The 12,612-nt window shown below is 40.7% G+C and overlaps 1 protein-coding gene and 2 non-coding genes across 3 annotated transcripts in view; all 3 read left to right on the forward strand.

Moving 5' to 3' along the window:
• Positions 1–12,612, forward strand: part of WDR43 (WD repeat domain 43) — a 57,349-nt gene that overhangs the window by 23,794 nt on the left and 20,943 nt on the right. Inside the window, exons 6-10 of the mRNA XM_010371169.2 lie at positions 463–565; positions 5,725–5,789; positions 7,836–8,007; positions 9,316–9,402; positions 10,674–10,805. Coding sequence (XP_010369471.1) covers positions 463–565; positions 5,725–5,789; positions 7,836–8,007; positions 9,316–9,402; positions 10,674–10,805 — 559 coding nt within the window. The remainder of the gene's footprint in view (positions 1–462; positions 566–5,724; positions 5,790–7,835; positions 8,008–9,315; positions 9,403–10,673; positions 10,806–12,612) is intronic.
• On the forward strand, positions 10,167–10,244 carry LOC115894436. Its single transcript, XR_004054555.1, has one exon. It is a non-coding gene; the product is annotated as a small nucleolar RNA SNORD53/SNORD92 (small nucleolar RNA).
• On the forward strand, positions 11,401–11,478 carry LOC115894437. The gene has a single exon (XR_004054556.1). It is a non-coding gene; the product is annotated as a small nucleolar RNA SNORD53/SNORD92 (small nucleolar RNA).

Here is a 12,612-nt window from a genome sequence, read left to right on the forward strand (position 1 = left end):
TTCAAAATCTTAGCAGGCTTTTTTGTTTAAGAAATTGACAAACTGATTCTAAAATTCAAATGGAAAAACAAATGACAATAGGCAAAATCATTTTGAAAAAGAAGAAAAACATTGGAGGACTAAGATTGATATCAAGACCTGTTATCAAGTGGCATTAATCATGACAGTGTGGTGTTAGTATCAAGGTAGACAAACAGATCAATAGAAAAGAACAGAATGTTACTCTTGTTTAAATCTGCTGCAAATGCATTATTGCTTTCTCTTTTCTCAAGCAACCATGTTATATGGTAGTGACATGGGTGTTTCCCTTGTTTTGATCTTTAGTCACTTTTCCAGTTTTCGAAAGATGACAAAGCTATTGGGAATCTCATGTGCCGATCTCCCTGCCCCCTTAGGTGTTTGCCTTTTTAGAAAAAAAAATTAAATCTGTCTTGCGATCTAATTGCTGGTTTTGTTATCTAGGCAGGTCCGATCAGAAAACAAAGAAAAGAGTGCAGTGATGTCATTTACAGTTACCGATGAACCTGTCTATATTGACTTAACTTTGTCAGAAAACAAAGAAGAGGTAAATGGCTCGATTTTTGAGAATTTGTTTTTGGGTTTCACAGATGTTATTTTTACAGTCAAGGTTTTGATGATTTAATGACTTGAAGAATAGAGAGGACCTGAGGGAGTAACAACAAACTGTAACAAAATTTAGACTGTTCAAAGGAACTTAAATCACTGTGATAATCTCTTATGGGGGAAGGGAAAATTTTGTACAGGACGGTAGTAAATTCAGGAACTCGTTATGTGAATTAAGAAAAGTTGTTGAGATGGATTTTGTTGCTAGGAGTATGTATATACAATTCTTTAATCAGATGAAATTGTTGGTGATAGGTCCTAACTAAGGTGTGTGTGTGTGTGTTTTTATTTATGTATATATACATATAAATAATCTGGTTTTTAAAAAATTTTTTTGAGATGGAGTTTCGCTCTTGTTGCCCAGGCTGGAGTGCAGTGGCTTACCACAATCTCCACCTCCCGGGTTCAAGTGATTCTCCTGCCTCAGCCTCCCGAGTAGCTGGGATTACAGGCATGCGCCACCATGCCCGGCTAATTTTGTATTTTTTAGTAGAGATGGGGTTTCTTCATGTTGGTCAGGCTGGTCTCGAACTCCCTATCTCAGGTGATCTGCCCACCTAGCCTCCCAAAGAGCTGGGATTACAGGCGTGAGCCACTGCGCCCAGCCTATATATGTATATATTTTATAAGAATGACGTCCTCATTTGCTGCCTATAAAAAAAGAATTTTTCATGTAAAAATTAGGGATTCGATGATTAAAGGATTAAACCTGTTGTCACTCAAGTACTTGATGTTTCTGTTTGACTAAAGCTTTGCAGGATTTTGATTTGCGCAGAATCTCACGTTTTTAATGCAAGTTAAGGATATTTCACTTTTAAGTCAATTTAGTTTTGAAATGCATATTTTGCATTAACCTCTAGGATTTAGAGATGATTTAGACATTTTTCATCATGTTTTAATACTTTGAAAAAGTGTTTTGGGGAAAAAGCATTGGTTTAAAACTAAAAAAATTTTGGTTTACTGTTGTTTCTGGCTGGGTGTGGTGGATAACTTGAGCCCAGGAGTTCGTGACCAGCCTGGGCAACATAGCAAGACCCTGTCTCTACAAAAAATAAAAAAATTAGCTGGGCATGGTGGCATGCACCGGTGGTCCCAGATACTTGGGAGGCTGTGGTGGGAAGATTGCTTGAGCCCGGGAGGTTGAAGCTGTAGTGAGCTGTGATCTTGCCACTGCATTCCAGCCTAGGTGACAGTGAGACCCCGTCTCAGTAAATAAGTAAATATATATAAATTCTGTTGCTAATAAACTTGGCTTTCTAATATGAAGTGGGGGCCATTGATGATCAGATCAGTGATTCCCTATAAAGATTTTTGTCTTTAAGAAAACTAGTAGGGGCCAGGCGCAGTGGCTCACACCTGTAATCCCAGCACTTTGGGAGGCCGAGGCGGGCGAATCACGAGGTCAGGCGATCGAGACCTTCCTGGCTAACACGGTGAAACCCCATCTCTACTAAAACGACAAAAAATTAGCCAGGTATGGTGGCAGATGCCTGTAGTCCCAGCTACTTGGGAGGCTGAGGCAGGAGAATGCTGTGAACCCGGGAGGCGGAGTTTGCAGTGAGCGGAGATAGCACCACTGCACCCCAGCCTGGGCGACAGAGCAAGACTCCATCTCAAAAAAAAAAGAAAACTATTAGGAATCCTACACTTAATTACAATAATGATTTAATGTTATTATAAAGTTGTTGGACACGCTTGTGCATATTCAGTGTGATCAGTGCACTCACTATTCTGATGATTGGACGTTCTGATCATAGGGAACTCATGAGAAACATTTTGGTATTTTCCCCTGTAACTTTTTTTTTTTTTTTTTTTGAGACAGAGTCTCTCTTTGTCGCCCAGGCTGGAGTGCAGTGGCACGATCTTGGCTCACTGCAATCTCCACCTCTGGGTTCAAGCAGTTCTCTTGCCTCAGCCTTCCTAGTAGCTGAAATTACAGCCTGCACTACCATGCCTGGCTAATTTTTGTACTTTAGTAGAGACAGGGTTTTGCCATGTTGGCCAGGCTGGTTTCGAACTCCTGGCCTTGAGTGATCCGCCTGTCTCGGCTCCCCAAAGTGCTGGAATTACAGGTATAAGCCTGCAATTTTTTTTAGACAAAATCTTGCTCTGTCACCCAGGCTGGAGTGTACTGGTACGATCTCGGCTCACTGCAGCCTCTGCTTCCCAGGTTCAAGTGATCCTTCTGCCTCAGTATCCCAAGTAGCTGGGACTATAGGTGCATACCACCACGCCTGGCTAATTTTTGTATTTTTCTAGTAGAGATGGAGTTTTGCCATGTTCGGCAGACTGGTCTTAACTTCTGACCTCAAGTGATCTGCCCGCCTTGGCCTCCCAAAGTGCTAGGATTACAGGCATAAGCCACCCTGCCTGGCCAAAAGTTTTAAACCTTTATTTGTGTGTGTGTGATTTTTAGAGGTAGGTTCCTTAAGTCTAAATACAAGTAATTTATGGAAGAAAAATCACTTTCTTTGGAGTAGCAAAACTTCCCACTAGTCTATGTAGAGAATAGACTGAGGGGTGTTTTTGGTTTGTTTTTTTGTTTTTGAGACAGAGTCTCCCTCTGTCGGTCAGGCTGGAGTGCGGTGGTGTGATCTCAGCTCACAGCAGCCTGTGCCACCCAGGTTCAAGCAATTCTCCTGCCTCAGCCTCCTGGGTAGCTGGTACTACAGGCGCGCACCATCACACCCAGCTAATTTTTGTAATTTTAGCAGAGATGGGGGTTTCACCATGTTGGCCAGGCTGGTCTCGAACTCCTGACCTCAGGTGTTCTGCCTGTGTTGGCCTCCCAAAGTGCTGGGATGATAGGTGTAAGCCATTGTGCCTGGGCAAGACTGAGTTTTTACTTTCTCTTTTTCTGAGTGAATTCTGTTGCTACTTTTAGATTTAATTTTAGGTTTGATTCAGAGTTTATCTTGGAATACTGTTGGCATTATATTTAAAATGCTCAATAATAAAGGAGGGAGCACAACTGGTAATTTTTGTTTGTTTTGTTTTGTTTTTGAGATGGAGTCTGGCTTTGTCGCCAGGCTGGAGTGCAGTGGCACAATCTCAGCCCACTGTAAACTCTGCCTCCCAGGTTCAAGTGATTCTCCTGCCTTAGCCTCCTGAGTAGCTGGGACTACAGGTGTATGCCACCATGTCCAGCTAATTTTTGTATTTTTAGTAGAGACGGGGTTTCACCATGTTGGCCAGGATGGTCTTGATCTCTTGACCTCGTGATCGGCCTGCCTCGGCCTCCCAAAGTGCTGGGTTTACAGGCGTAAGCCTCTGTGCCCAGCCTTTTAAATGATTTTTCAACATATTAAACTAGGAGTGATGGATCAGGAAGCCAAGATCTAGTTCCGGCACTTCATATAAGATTGTAGTTAACAGCAATAAGTTAGAATTAACATTCCAAAACAAACCTGATTATGGTATTGCAGAATAATCTGCTTATTTTATCTTCAAAAATTGCCAATCTCTCTATAGAAAGTTGGAGATTAGATTTGGATGCCTGTCAGTTAAAGTTGCAGAACGGGGAACTAGAAAATTTGATGGTAGGGAAATGATCTCTTCCCCTAAACTTTGTTTTTCTTTTTCTTTTTCGAGATGGGGTTTCACCCTGTTGCCCAGGCTGGAGTGCAGTGGTGCCATCAAGGCTTACTGTAGCCTTGACCTCCCCGGGCTCAAGTGGTCCCACCCTAGTCTCATGAGTAGCTGGGACTACAGACGTGTGCCCACCATACCCTGCTAATTTTTATTGTATTTTTTGTGCAAATGGGGTTTTACTGTATTTCCTAGTCTGGTCTCAAACTTCTAGGCTCTAGCTATCTTCCCGCCTCGGCCTCCCAAAGTGCTGGGATTACAGGCCTGAGCCACCGTGTCAGGCCCTCCCTGACAGTTGCCATGTAGCACTAAACCTCAGAAAGACTGAAATTTACCCTAATAAAACGTCTCCTTTCTGAAATTTCTTAGTTTTAAATACACCAGTAAAGAATTTTAAACATTTTCAAAGTTGTTTTCACAATGGAAGTTAGTCTCTTTTTTCTAGTTTTTTTTTGTTTTTTGTTTTTTTTTTTGAGACGGAGTCTCGCTCTGTCGCCCGGGCTGGAGTGCAGTGGCCGGATCTCAGCTCACTGCAAGCTCCGCCTCCCGGGTTTACGCCATTCTCCTGCCTCAGCCTCCCGAGTAGCTGGGACTACAGGCGCCCGCCACCTCGCCCGGCTAGTTTTTTGTATTTTTTAGTAGAGACGGGGTTTCACAGTGTTAGCCAGGATGGTCTCGATCTCCTGACCTCGTGATCCGCCCGTCTCGGCCTCCCAAAGTGCTGGGATTACAGGCTTGAGCCACTGCGCCCGGCCTCTTTTTTCTAGTTTTTAATTGATATATTACAGTTATGCAAAGTTAGTTTTAAAACGTTTTATATATTTCATTTTCTCTCAATATATTGGCGACTCCCTGAATTCTCTCATTACCTTTGTAACTAGAGTAGGGATAGCAGTGTTTTGAAAGTGCTTTCATTTAAGCTTTCCTTAAGAAAGTTCCAAAATGTTAAAAAATGAGCTTTAGAGAGGCTGACAGCAAGAGTCTGGTAGGTAGGAGCATGCAGAGAGCCTAGGCCACTCACATTGATAGTGGACGGAGGGAGAGAGGCAGTGAGGGCTTATAACACCCCTTTCTAGGTGGATAGGGGTGTCTCCAGACAGCTTAGGCCACTTAAATTGACAGGGGATGGAGGAAGAGAGGTGATGAGGGCTTACAACACCCCTTCCTAGCCATACGTGCAAAATGGCTTTTTCTGTATTCCCAGAATGAGGGACATGTCAGCTCCACATTGTCAGCCTTTGCTCTTGGTGGTAACTTTGTTCATCTAACTTCGAGGGCCCATTCTCCTTGACTGTTACCTTCTTGGCTTAAATATTTATCTAGAATCTTGACACCACCACCACTAATGGTTATTTTGACAGAGGTAATTATTTTTAAGTGGATTCTTGCTTTTTTATTTTATTTTTTTCTGGTTATATAATGGGGTGGGAAGGAGAGCTGAGTTTTCATAAGTTAGATTGGGGACTGGAGTATGTTATCCATTATAATACGTTGGTTACATTTTTCTTTCAGCCTGTCAAGTTGGCTGTTGTTTGCAGAGATGGTCAAGTCCATCTTTTTGAACACATATTAAATGGGTAAGTAAGAAATTCTCCAAGTAAGAAATTTGTTTCTTTCCCTGACTTGTTACTTGGTCGTACTCCCACCGGGTTATTCTTTGCATCATATTACTATTCAGCTAGATTATTTTGAAAACAATTTTCTTTATCCACATGACTATATACATTGCCAATTAAAGCTGGGTGTCAAATTTATATATTTGTGATTAGGAGAGTGGCTTTTTATGATGCATCCTTAGTAAATGTTGGATAATTCTAATGATACATTTCAGAAGAGAGTGGCTCAGTTGGAGAGATTCACTTGTGAGCGTTGATGATGTTTTCTTGATCTTTGAGCGTGCTTTACTTCCCCTTGCCAGTGCTGTTGTTTTCATGGACAGAGGGGAGGATTGTTGTTAGGTTGTGTAGCAATCATAGACCAGGAGTGAGCAAACTGGCTTGCAGGCCACATTCAATGGAGACTATTTGTGGTCTGGGGAATCTGAAATTTTAATTATTTTGCCCTTTTCAGAAAACTTGCCAAACCTTGTCATTATACCGTAAACATGGTCTGAGACTCAGTTTTGCACACAGTTTGTTAAGCTTTAAAATGGTTTTAACCTCTTGTCACTTGGCACCCTTATTTTAAAATACCAGTATAGGAATTTATTTAAATATAAACAGATTATGAAAAAAAGTGTATACTCATTTCAAAACACCCAGGATGCCCAAACACTTGATTTTAAAACCTGAGTCTCCCTCCATTGAGTTCTGCTCCTCTCAGTGACTGTTAACCTTTTAGTGTGTAACTCTTGAAGCTTTTATTTATAGAAGGAATGTATAATTGAGACTCACAAGAAGTGGGGCCTTTGGTGGCTGGCCACAGTGAGGACTCCTGGATGTGTGTACCTGGAATGTATAATTGAGACTCAGAAGAAGTGGGGCCTTTGGTAGCTGGCCATAGTGAGGACTTCCCGGGCAGTGGCAAGCCAGTGAAGGATTACAAGCAGAGGATTCGATGAGCTTTGACCTAAGTTTTAAGATAGTCGTTCGTTGGGAATAGACTATAGAGGGCGAAAGGCTAAAGCAGAGATCCCACATCCTGGGTCTAGAGATAATTGTGGAGTCAGGATGATAGGAGGAGTAAGTTGGAAAGATAGGGATCATGAGATGCTTACACCTGGAATATTATGCAGGGTGTACACTTGTGGAGAATAAGTGGTAATAAGATGTGTAAGGTGTGAGGAGTTTGTGGCTGAAACAGTGAGGAGCATGTTCGTTTGAGAAAGGAGTTGACAGATCTGAGTATCAGAAGTGTCCGTCAACCTGGACACTGGGTGTGGAAACCACTAAGAAAGGAATTCATTTAGAGTAATATTAGAAGTAATGATCTCAAGCCATTGAAATCTTTAAGAAATGTGGATGGCGGCAGAGATCATTGGATGATGATGGCAGGAGGGAGCGGTAGCTGGTATCTGGTGACAAGAATTGAAAAGATTTTAGGGACAAAAAAGGGATAGACTTTTGTTTTAAAGTGTTAGTGAAGAACAAGGAACTCACTTGCATCATGTCCAAGGCCGCTGGCACAAAGGGTATGGGAGAGAAAACAGGTACAAGTTGGGAGTGCTGCAGGGACAAGCCAGGGTAGAGGAAGAATGTGAAGAGAACCCCTAGAGAAGCCATTGAGGACATAATTTTGCTGCTGGAACTACATTCCAGAGGCTTTTGGGAGTTGGGAGAAACTGGAGACGGGACTGACTGGAACAGGGCATGGACAGAACCATACAGAACCTGAAGTACAGGGTGGGGAGAGAATGTTTGGCAGTTTGGGGTTCTTGGTGGGGCCTGAGAAAATGAGAGAGGGGGAAGTGGGTCTCCAGGCTGATTTGGTGGTGAGGTTTTGAGCATGGGTAGAGCTAGGTGAGATCTTGAAAGGAGCACTCATGTTCCAGAGACCCAGGTGATTCCTGATGGCAGTATAGAGGGTAGAGGAGGGTCACATTTCATGACTTGATGTCAGTTCCAGAGAGTTAGTGTGAGACGTTTTTTCAGATTCTCTAATCTCATTTCCCCCTCCATTTCCAGGTACTGCAAAAAGCCTTTGACTTCAAACTGCACAATTCAGATAGCAACACCTGGGAAAGGCAAGAAATCAACACCAAAACCCATTCCTATTCTAGCTGCTGGTTTTTGCTCAGACAAAATGTCATTGTTGCTTGTATATGGCAGTTGGTTTCAGCCTACTATTGAGCGAGTGGTACGTAGCTGCTACTCTGGAGTAAAGCAATATAGCATCCCTATGTCCATGCAAGAGAGTGATTTTAAAAATAACAACATTGGTCTTTAAGATAAATAATATATTCTTTTTTAATTAAAGGATTTCTTCATGGAGTGGTTTATTTTAATTTTGAGAGCTCTGTATCCAACATATTTTAACACGTGGTCAATATAATCCATTGTTTGAGTTATTTATATCAGTCCTCTCCCTTGGTACTATGTTTTAAAAATCTGGTGTGTATTTTGCACTTCTGGCATATCTCAGTTTGGACTAGCCACATTTCAAGTGCTCAGTGCCACATGTTCCTAGTGTATTACTAGTTGGGCAGTACAGGTATGACTTATGTTGAATTTTGCCTAGTTACAAAGATATAAATCTTAATAATAGGGTCTCTTAGTGTTAACACTCATTTTTTAAGTGGAAATGTAATGGGCAGTGCAATGATTTAACATTGTTTACTACAGACATTTCTGTGAAGACTTGTGAGTTATCATAAGCATGTACAATACGTTATTTCTTAAGCTTGCATTTAAAATACTTTTACTTAGTATGGTCCTTAGCAAGACTATCAGTGGAATATTATATGCCCACACAAGCATACATACATATGGTTTAATAAAAAAAAAAAAAGGAGAAAAGTGTTAAGCTGTACACATGGCTCCTTTCCGTATATGAATTCCATGCCTCTCTGGTTGCAGCCATTGTTGACTATTTGTTTTGTGTCTTTCCCGATATTGATTAATTACATGGGCATATAGAATTATGTATTACTTTAAATCTTTGTTGGTTTGCTGCATCTGACTCCCCCAATCCTATTTAATATGTCAGAACATACAGATGCATTTTGTTAATCATCAGTGCTATCTCTGACTTGCTTATGGAGAGGACAATAGGAGAGTTAAGAGTAGAACCATTTACTATTTTGAGCACAGACTATTTCTTAAAAGGATGATGAACTGATACGTTTTCTTTAAAACCTGTTATATTTCAAAATTCTGTTGACCTTTAAAAACAATAAAGGTGAAAAATTCAAGCAGTTCATAGCTGAGGAAAGTAAACCTTGGTACCCAATGTCTTCAGAGTTACCATTTGTCTTAACTGCCATCAGTCTGAGTGGTGATCATGGTTAACAATTGAGTATGGAAGCCTTCTATACTTTTTAATATTTTATAAAAACGCACAAGTAGTCATTTATTTTTCATTTTGTTCTTGTTTCCATTTGCTTTGTTTGACACTGTCTTTTTTTTCTTTCCTCTCATCTCCCCCTTTAAAAAAATATATTTTCAGGCTTTAAACTCCAGAGAACCTCATATGTGTTTAGTAAGAGATATTTCAAACTGCTGGGCCCCCAAAGTAGAAACAGCTATAACAAAGGTGAGCACATTACAAATTCGAAGTTTTAAGAAAAAGGATATTTCTTTGGGTGAATTTGGGTAAATGGAACTGTTACTTAGTATTATGATTAAACTGAGTTTATCTTTTTATTCTTTAATATCTTTATTCTCTTGTCTTATAAATTTTGTGGGATTATGCTTTTAGATGTCAGGATTGTACTCCTGATTTGTTGAGTGAATGAGTGAATAGAAGACTAGCGGTTGAAGACCTTGGATGTGGTTCTTCCCTGCCCACCATGCATAATCGTCTGGGCCAGGAAGAATGTAGGGATAAATATCAATATCAGATTTACCAATAGATGTTTTTTATCAGTCTCAGTACTTAAAAGAGCATTACTCCCCATCTCCGCTAAAAATACAAAAAATTAGCTGGGTGTGGTGGTGGGCGCCTGTAGTCCCACCTACTTGGGAGGCTGAGGTGGGAGAATCACTTGAACCTGGGAGCCGGAGGTTGCAGTGAACTGAGACCATGCCATTGTGCTCCAGCCTGGGCGACAGAGCAAGACCCCATCTCAAAAAAAAAAAAAAAAAAAAAAAAAAAAAAAAAAAAAAAAAAAAAAAAAAAGAGCATTACTTTGCTGAGAGGAATGCTGTATTTCAGGGTGTAGTAAAACCATCATGGGGCTAGAATTTAATACCACAAAAGCATAGGAACATAATCATGGTGCTCTATTTTGCATATAATTTGGTGTCTACATGTAGGGGACGTGTTTCATGGTTTAATGAGAAAGGGAAAGCCAAGATATGCTGTGATGACATCCATATGGTTTCGCTGCTGGCTGAGTTTCAGAGATGACACCTTTCTCTTGGCTGTCTGAGCATTTCTGGCAGAGATTGAATTCCGGAGGTAGTTGTAAAATGTGTAACTTCACTTTTTAAATTTTTAAAAATCATTGTGTCCTTATGTAATCTGTAGTTTTTTAAAGCCAGTCAAATTTAGTAGTGGGGGCTTGTATACCAATGTTAGTGACACTAAATATTAATAAGTTCTGATAACCTACTACCATTGGGCCAGTTGGATTTTACTCTTATGTGGTATTGTAAGCTTTAAATTCACAGTCTTTCAGATTGTCACCTAAAAAGTTTGTCAACATTCAATTTAAAATATATCTTAAATTGATATCATATTAAATTAATTATATTGCATTTTTCCAAGAGAGGAGCCCTTTTAAAAGCTGTTTTCTCATTGAGGATACGTAAGGACTAAGGTATGATTTCCTTTTTCACACTTTGGCTGTTCCTGTTGAACAGGTGAGGACACCAGTGATGAATTCCGAAGCAAAAGTTCTGGTGCCTGGGATTCCTGGTCATCATGCAGCTATCAAGCCCGCTCCTCCACAAACTGAGCAAGTAGAGAGCAAGAGGAAATCAGGGGGAAATGAGGTAATGCAACCACTGTGACCATATATTTGAGTTTGTGATTTAAAATTACTGGGAAATTGTGGCCGGGCGTGGTGGCTTACGCCTGTAATCCCAGCACTTTGGGAGGCTGAGGCAGGCAGATCACGAGGTCAGGAGATCAAGACCATCCTGGCTAACACGGCGAAACCCTGTCTCTACTAAAAAATACAAAAAATTAGCCGAGCATGGTGACTGGCGCCTGCAGTCCCTGCTACTCAGGAGGCTGAGGCAGGAGAATGGCGTGAACCCGGGAGGCGGAGCTTGCGGTGAGCTGAGATGGCACCACTGCAGTCTATCCTGGGCGACAGAGCAAGACTCCGTCTCAGAAAAAAAAAATTACTGGGAAATTCTAATAAGTGTGTTGGATAGAGCCAAAGTTAAATCTTCAGAAATTTACTGAGATTTCTGCTGTTATGCTCTTTATGCTCTCTTTTATCTTCACCATCATAGGTTTCAAAATTCTAGATTGTCATCTTTGTTTAACGGAGAAGATGGAACCTTTAGTAACTAGAGAGGGTGCTGTTTTGACCATTAGTAGTTAGCTAGGTAACATAAATGGAGTAAGTCAAGCCAGGACTTGCTGTGATGACTATCATTGGGTTTCGCATGTTGCTGAGTTTCAGTGATGCATCTTTTCTCTTGGCTGTCTGAGCAGTCCTGGCTAACTTAGTGCCATGTTGGTCTCTAAAAGTAATAGTCATTATAACTGCGTAAGTGTTTATGATTTTCATGTTTTTCTCAGTTCGAAAATCCTTTGTGGTTACTGTACATGTCTGTGGAGAGTTGTTTTTTATCTTCCATTCACATTCTTCCCTCTTACATAAGGAATCTGGAATTTTAACTCTTATTCTTACAGAAATACTATGTTTGTTTAGCTGATATTACTTAAATTTTTATTCTTTTGTTTTTCTTTGTCCACTTCGTAGGATAATTTAACTGATTATAAATGTGTTTATTGGGTGGTACGGTGGGGATAACATAGCTTCATAAAACATGTTCATAACATGTTCATAAAAGTTATTCCTCAGTTACGTGATAGCTGACTTTAAAAATAAAGTGCCAACTTTCTTTGGCTTGGCCTAGTTTCAACTTCTTAATTTCCCCATGTCCTTTTTAATATTTTTTGTGTTAAGATAAACCAAGCACATCTGTTTAGCTCTGTTAGTCATAGAACAAATTTCTTTTTGACTTAGTTACCAAGAGGCTGACAGAACATGTTAGACTTGATTTGGTCAGGAATCAGTTCTATACAATTGAGGGTGTTTGTTGTTGTTGTTTTTGTTTGTGTTTTGGAGATGGAGTCTCATTCTGTCACCCAGACTGGGGTGCAGTGGTTTGATCTCGGCTCACTGCAACTTCTGCCTCCTGGGCTCAAGTGATCCTCCCACCTCAGCCTCTCGAGTAGCTGGGACCATAGATGCATGCCACTATGCCTGGCTTATTGTTTTGTGGAGACAGGGTTTTGCCATGTTGCCCAGGCTGGTCTCGAACACCTGGGCTCAGGTGTTCCGCCTGCCTCAGTCTCCCAGAGTGCTGGGATTATAGATGAGAGCCACCACACCGAGACCACAGTTGAATTTTTGTATAGCAAATTGCATCATGTTTATTTACACGTAACTGTTAAGTATTTATCAAGGACACTTAGTTGTAGTATAGCATATTCTAGCTAATAAATCATTTGGAGCTCACCGTTAAAAATAGGAAGACATTTTTTACAAATTGTTTTGGGAACATAGCGGTCTTTATGCCCTTGTAATAATATTTTGTTTCCTCCTGCAGATCTGAGGGT

This window comes from Rhinopithecus roxellana, chromosome 17 (genome assembly GCF_007565055.1).
Source record: "Rhinopithecus roxellana isolate Shanxi Qingling chromosome 17, ASM756505v1, whole genome shotgun sequence".
Taxonomy (NCBI): Eukaryota; Metazoa; Chordata; class Mammalia; order Primates; family Cercopithecidae; genus Rhinopithecus; species Rhinopithecus roxellana.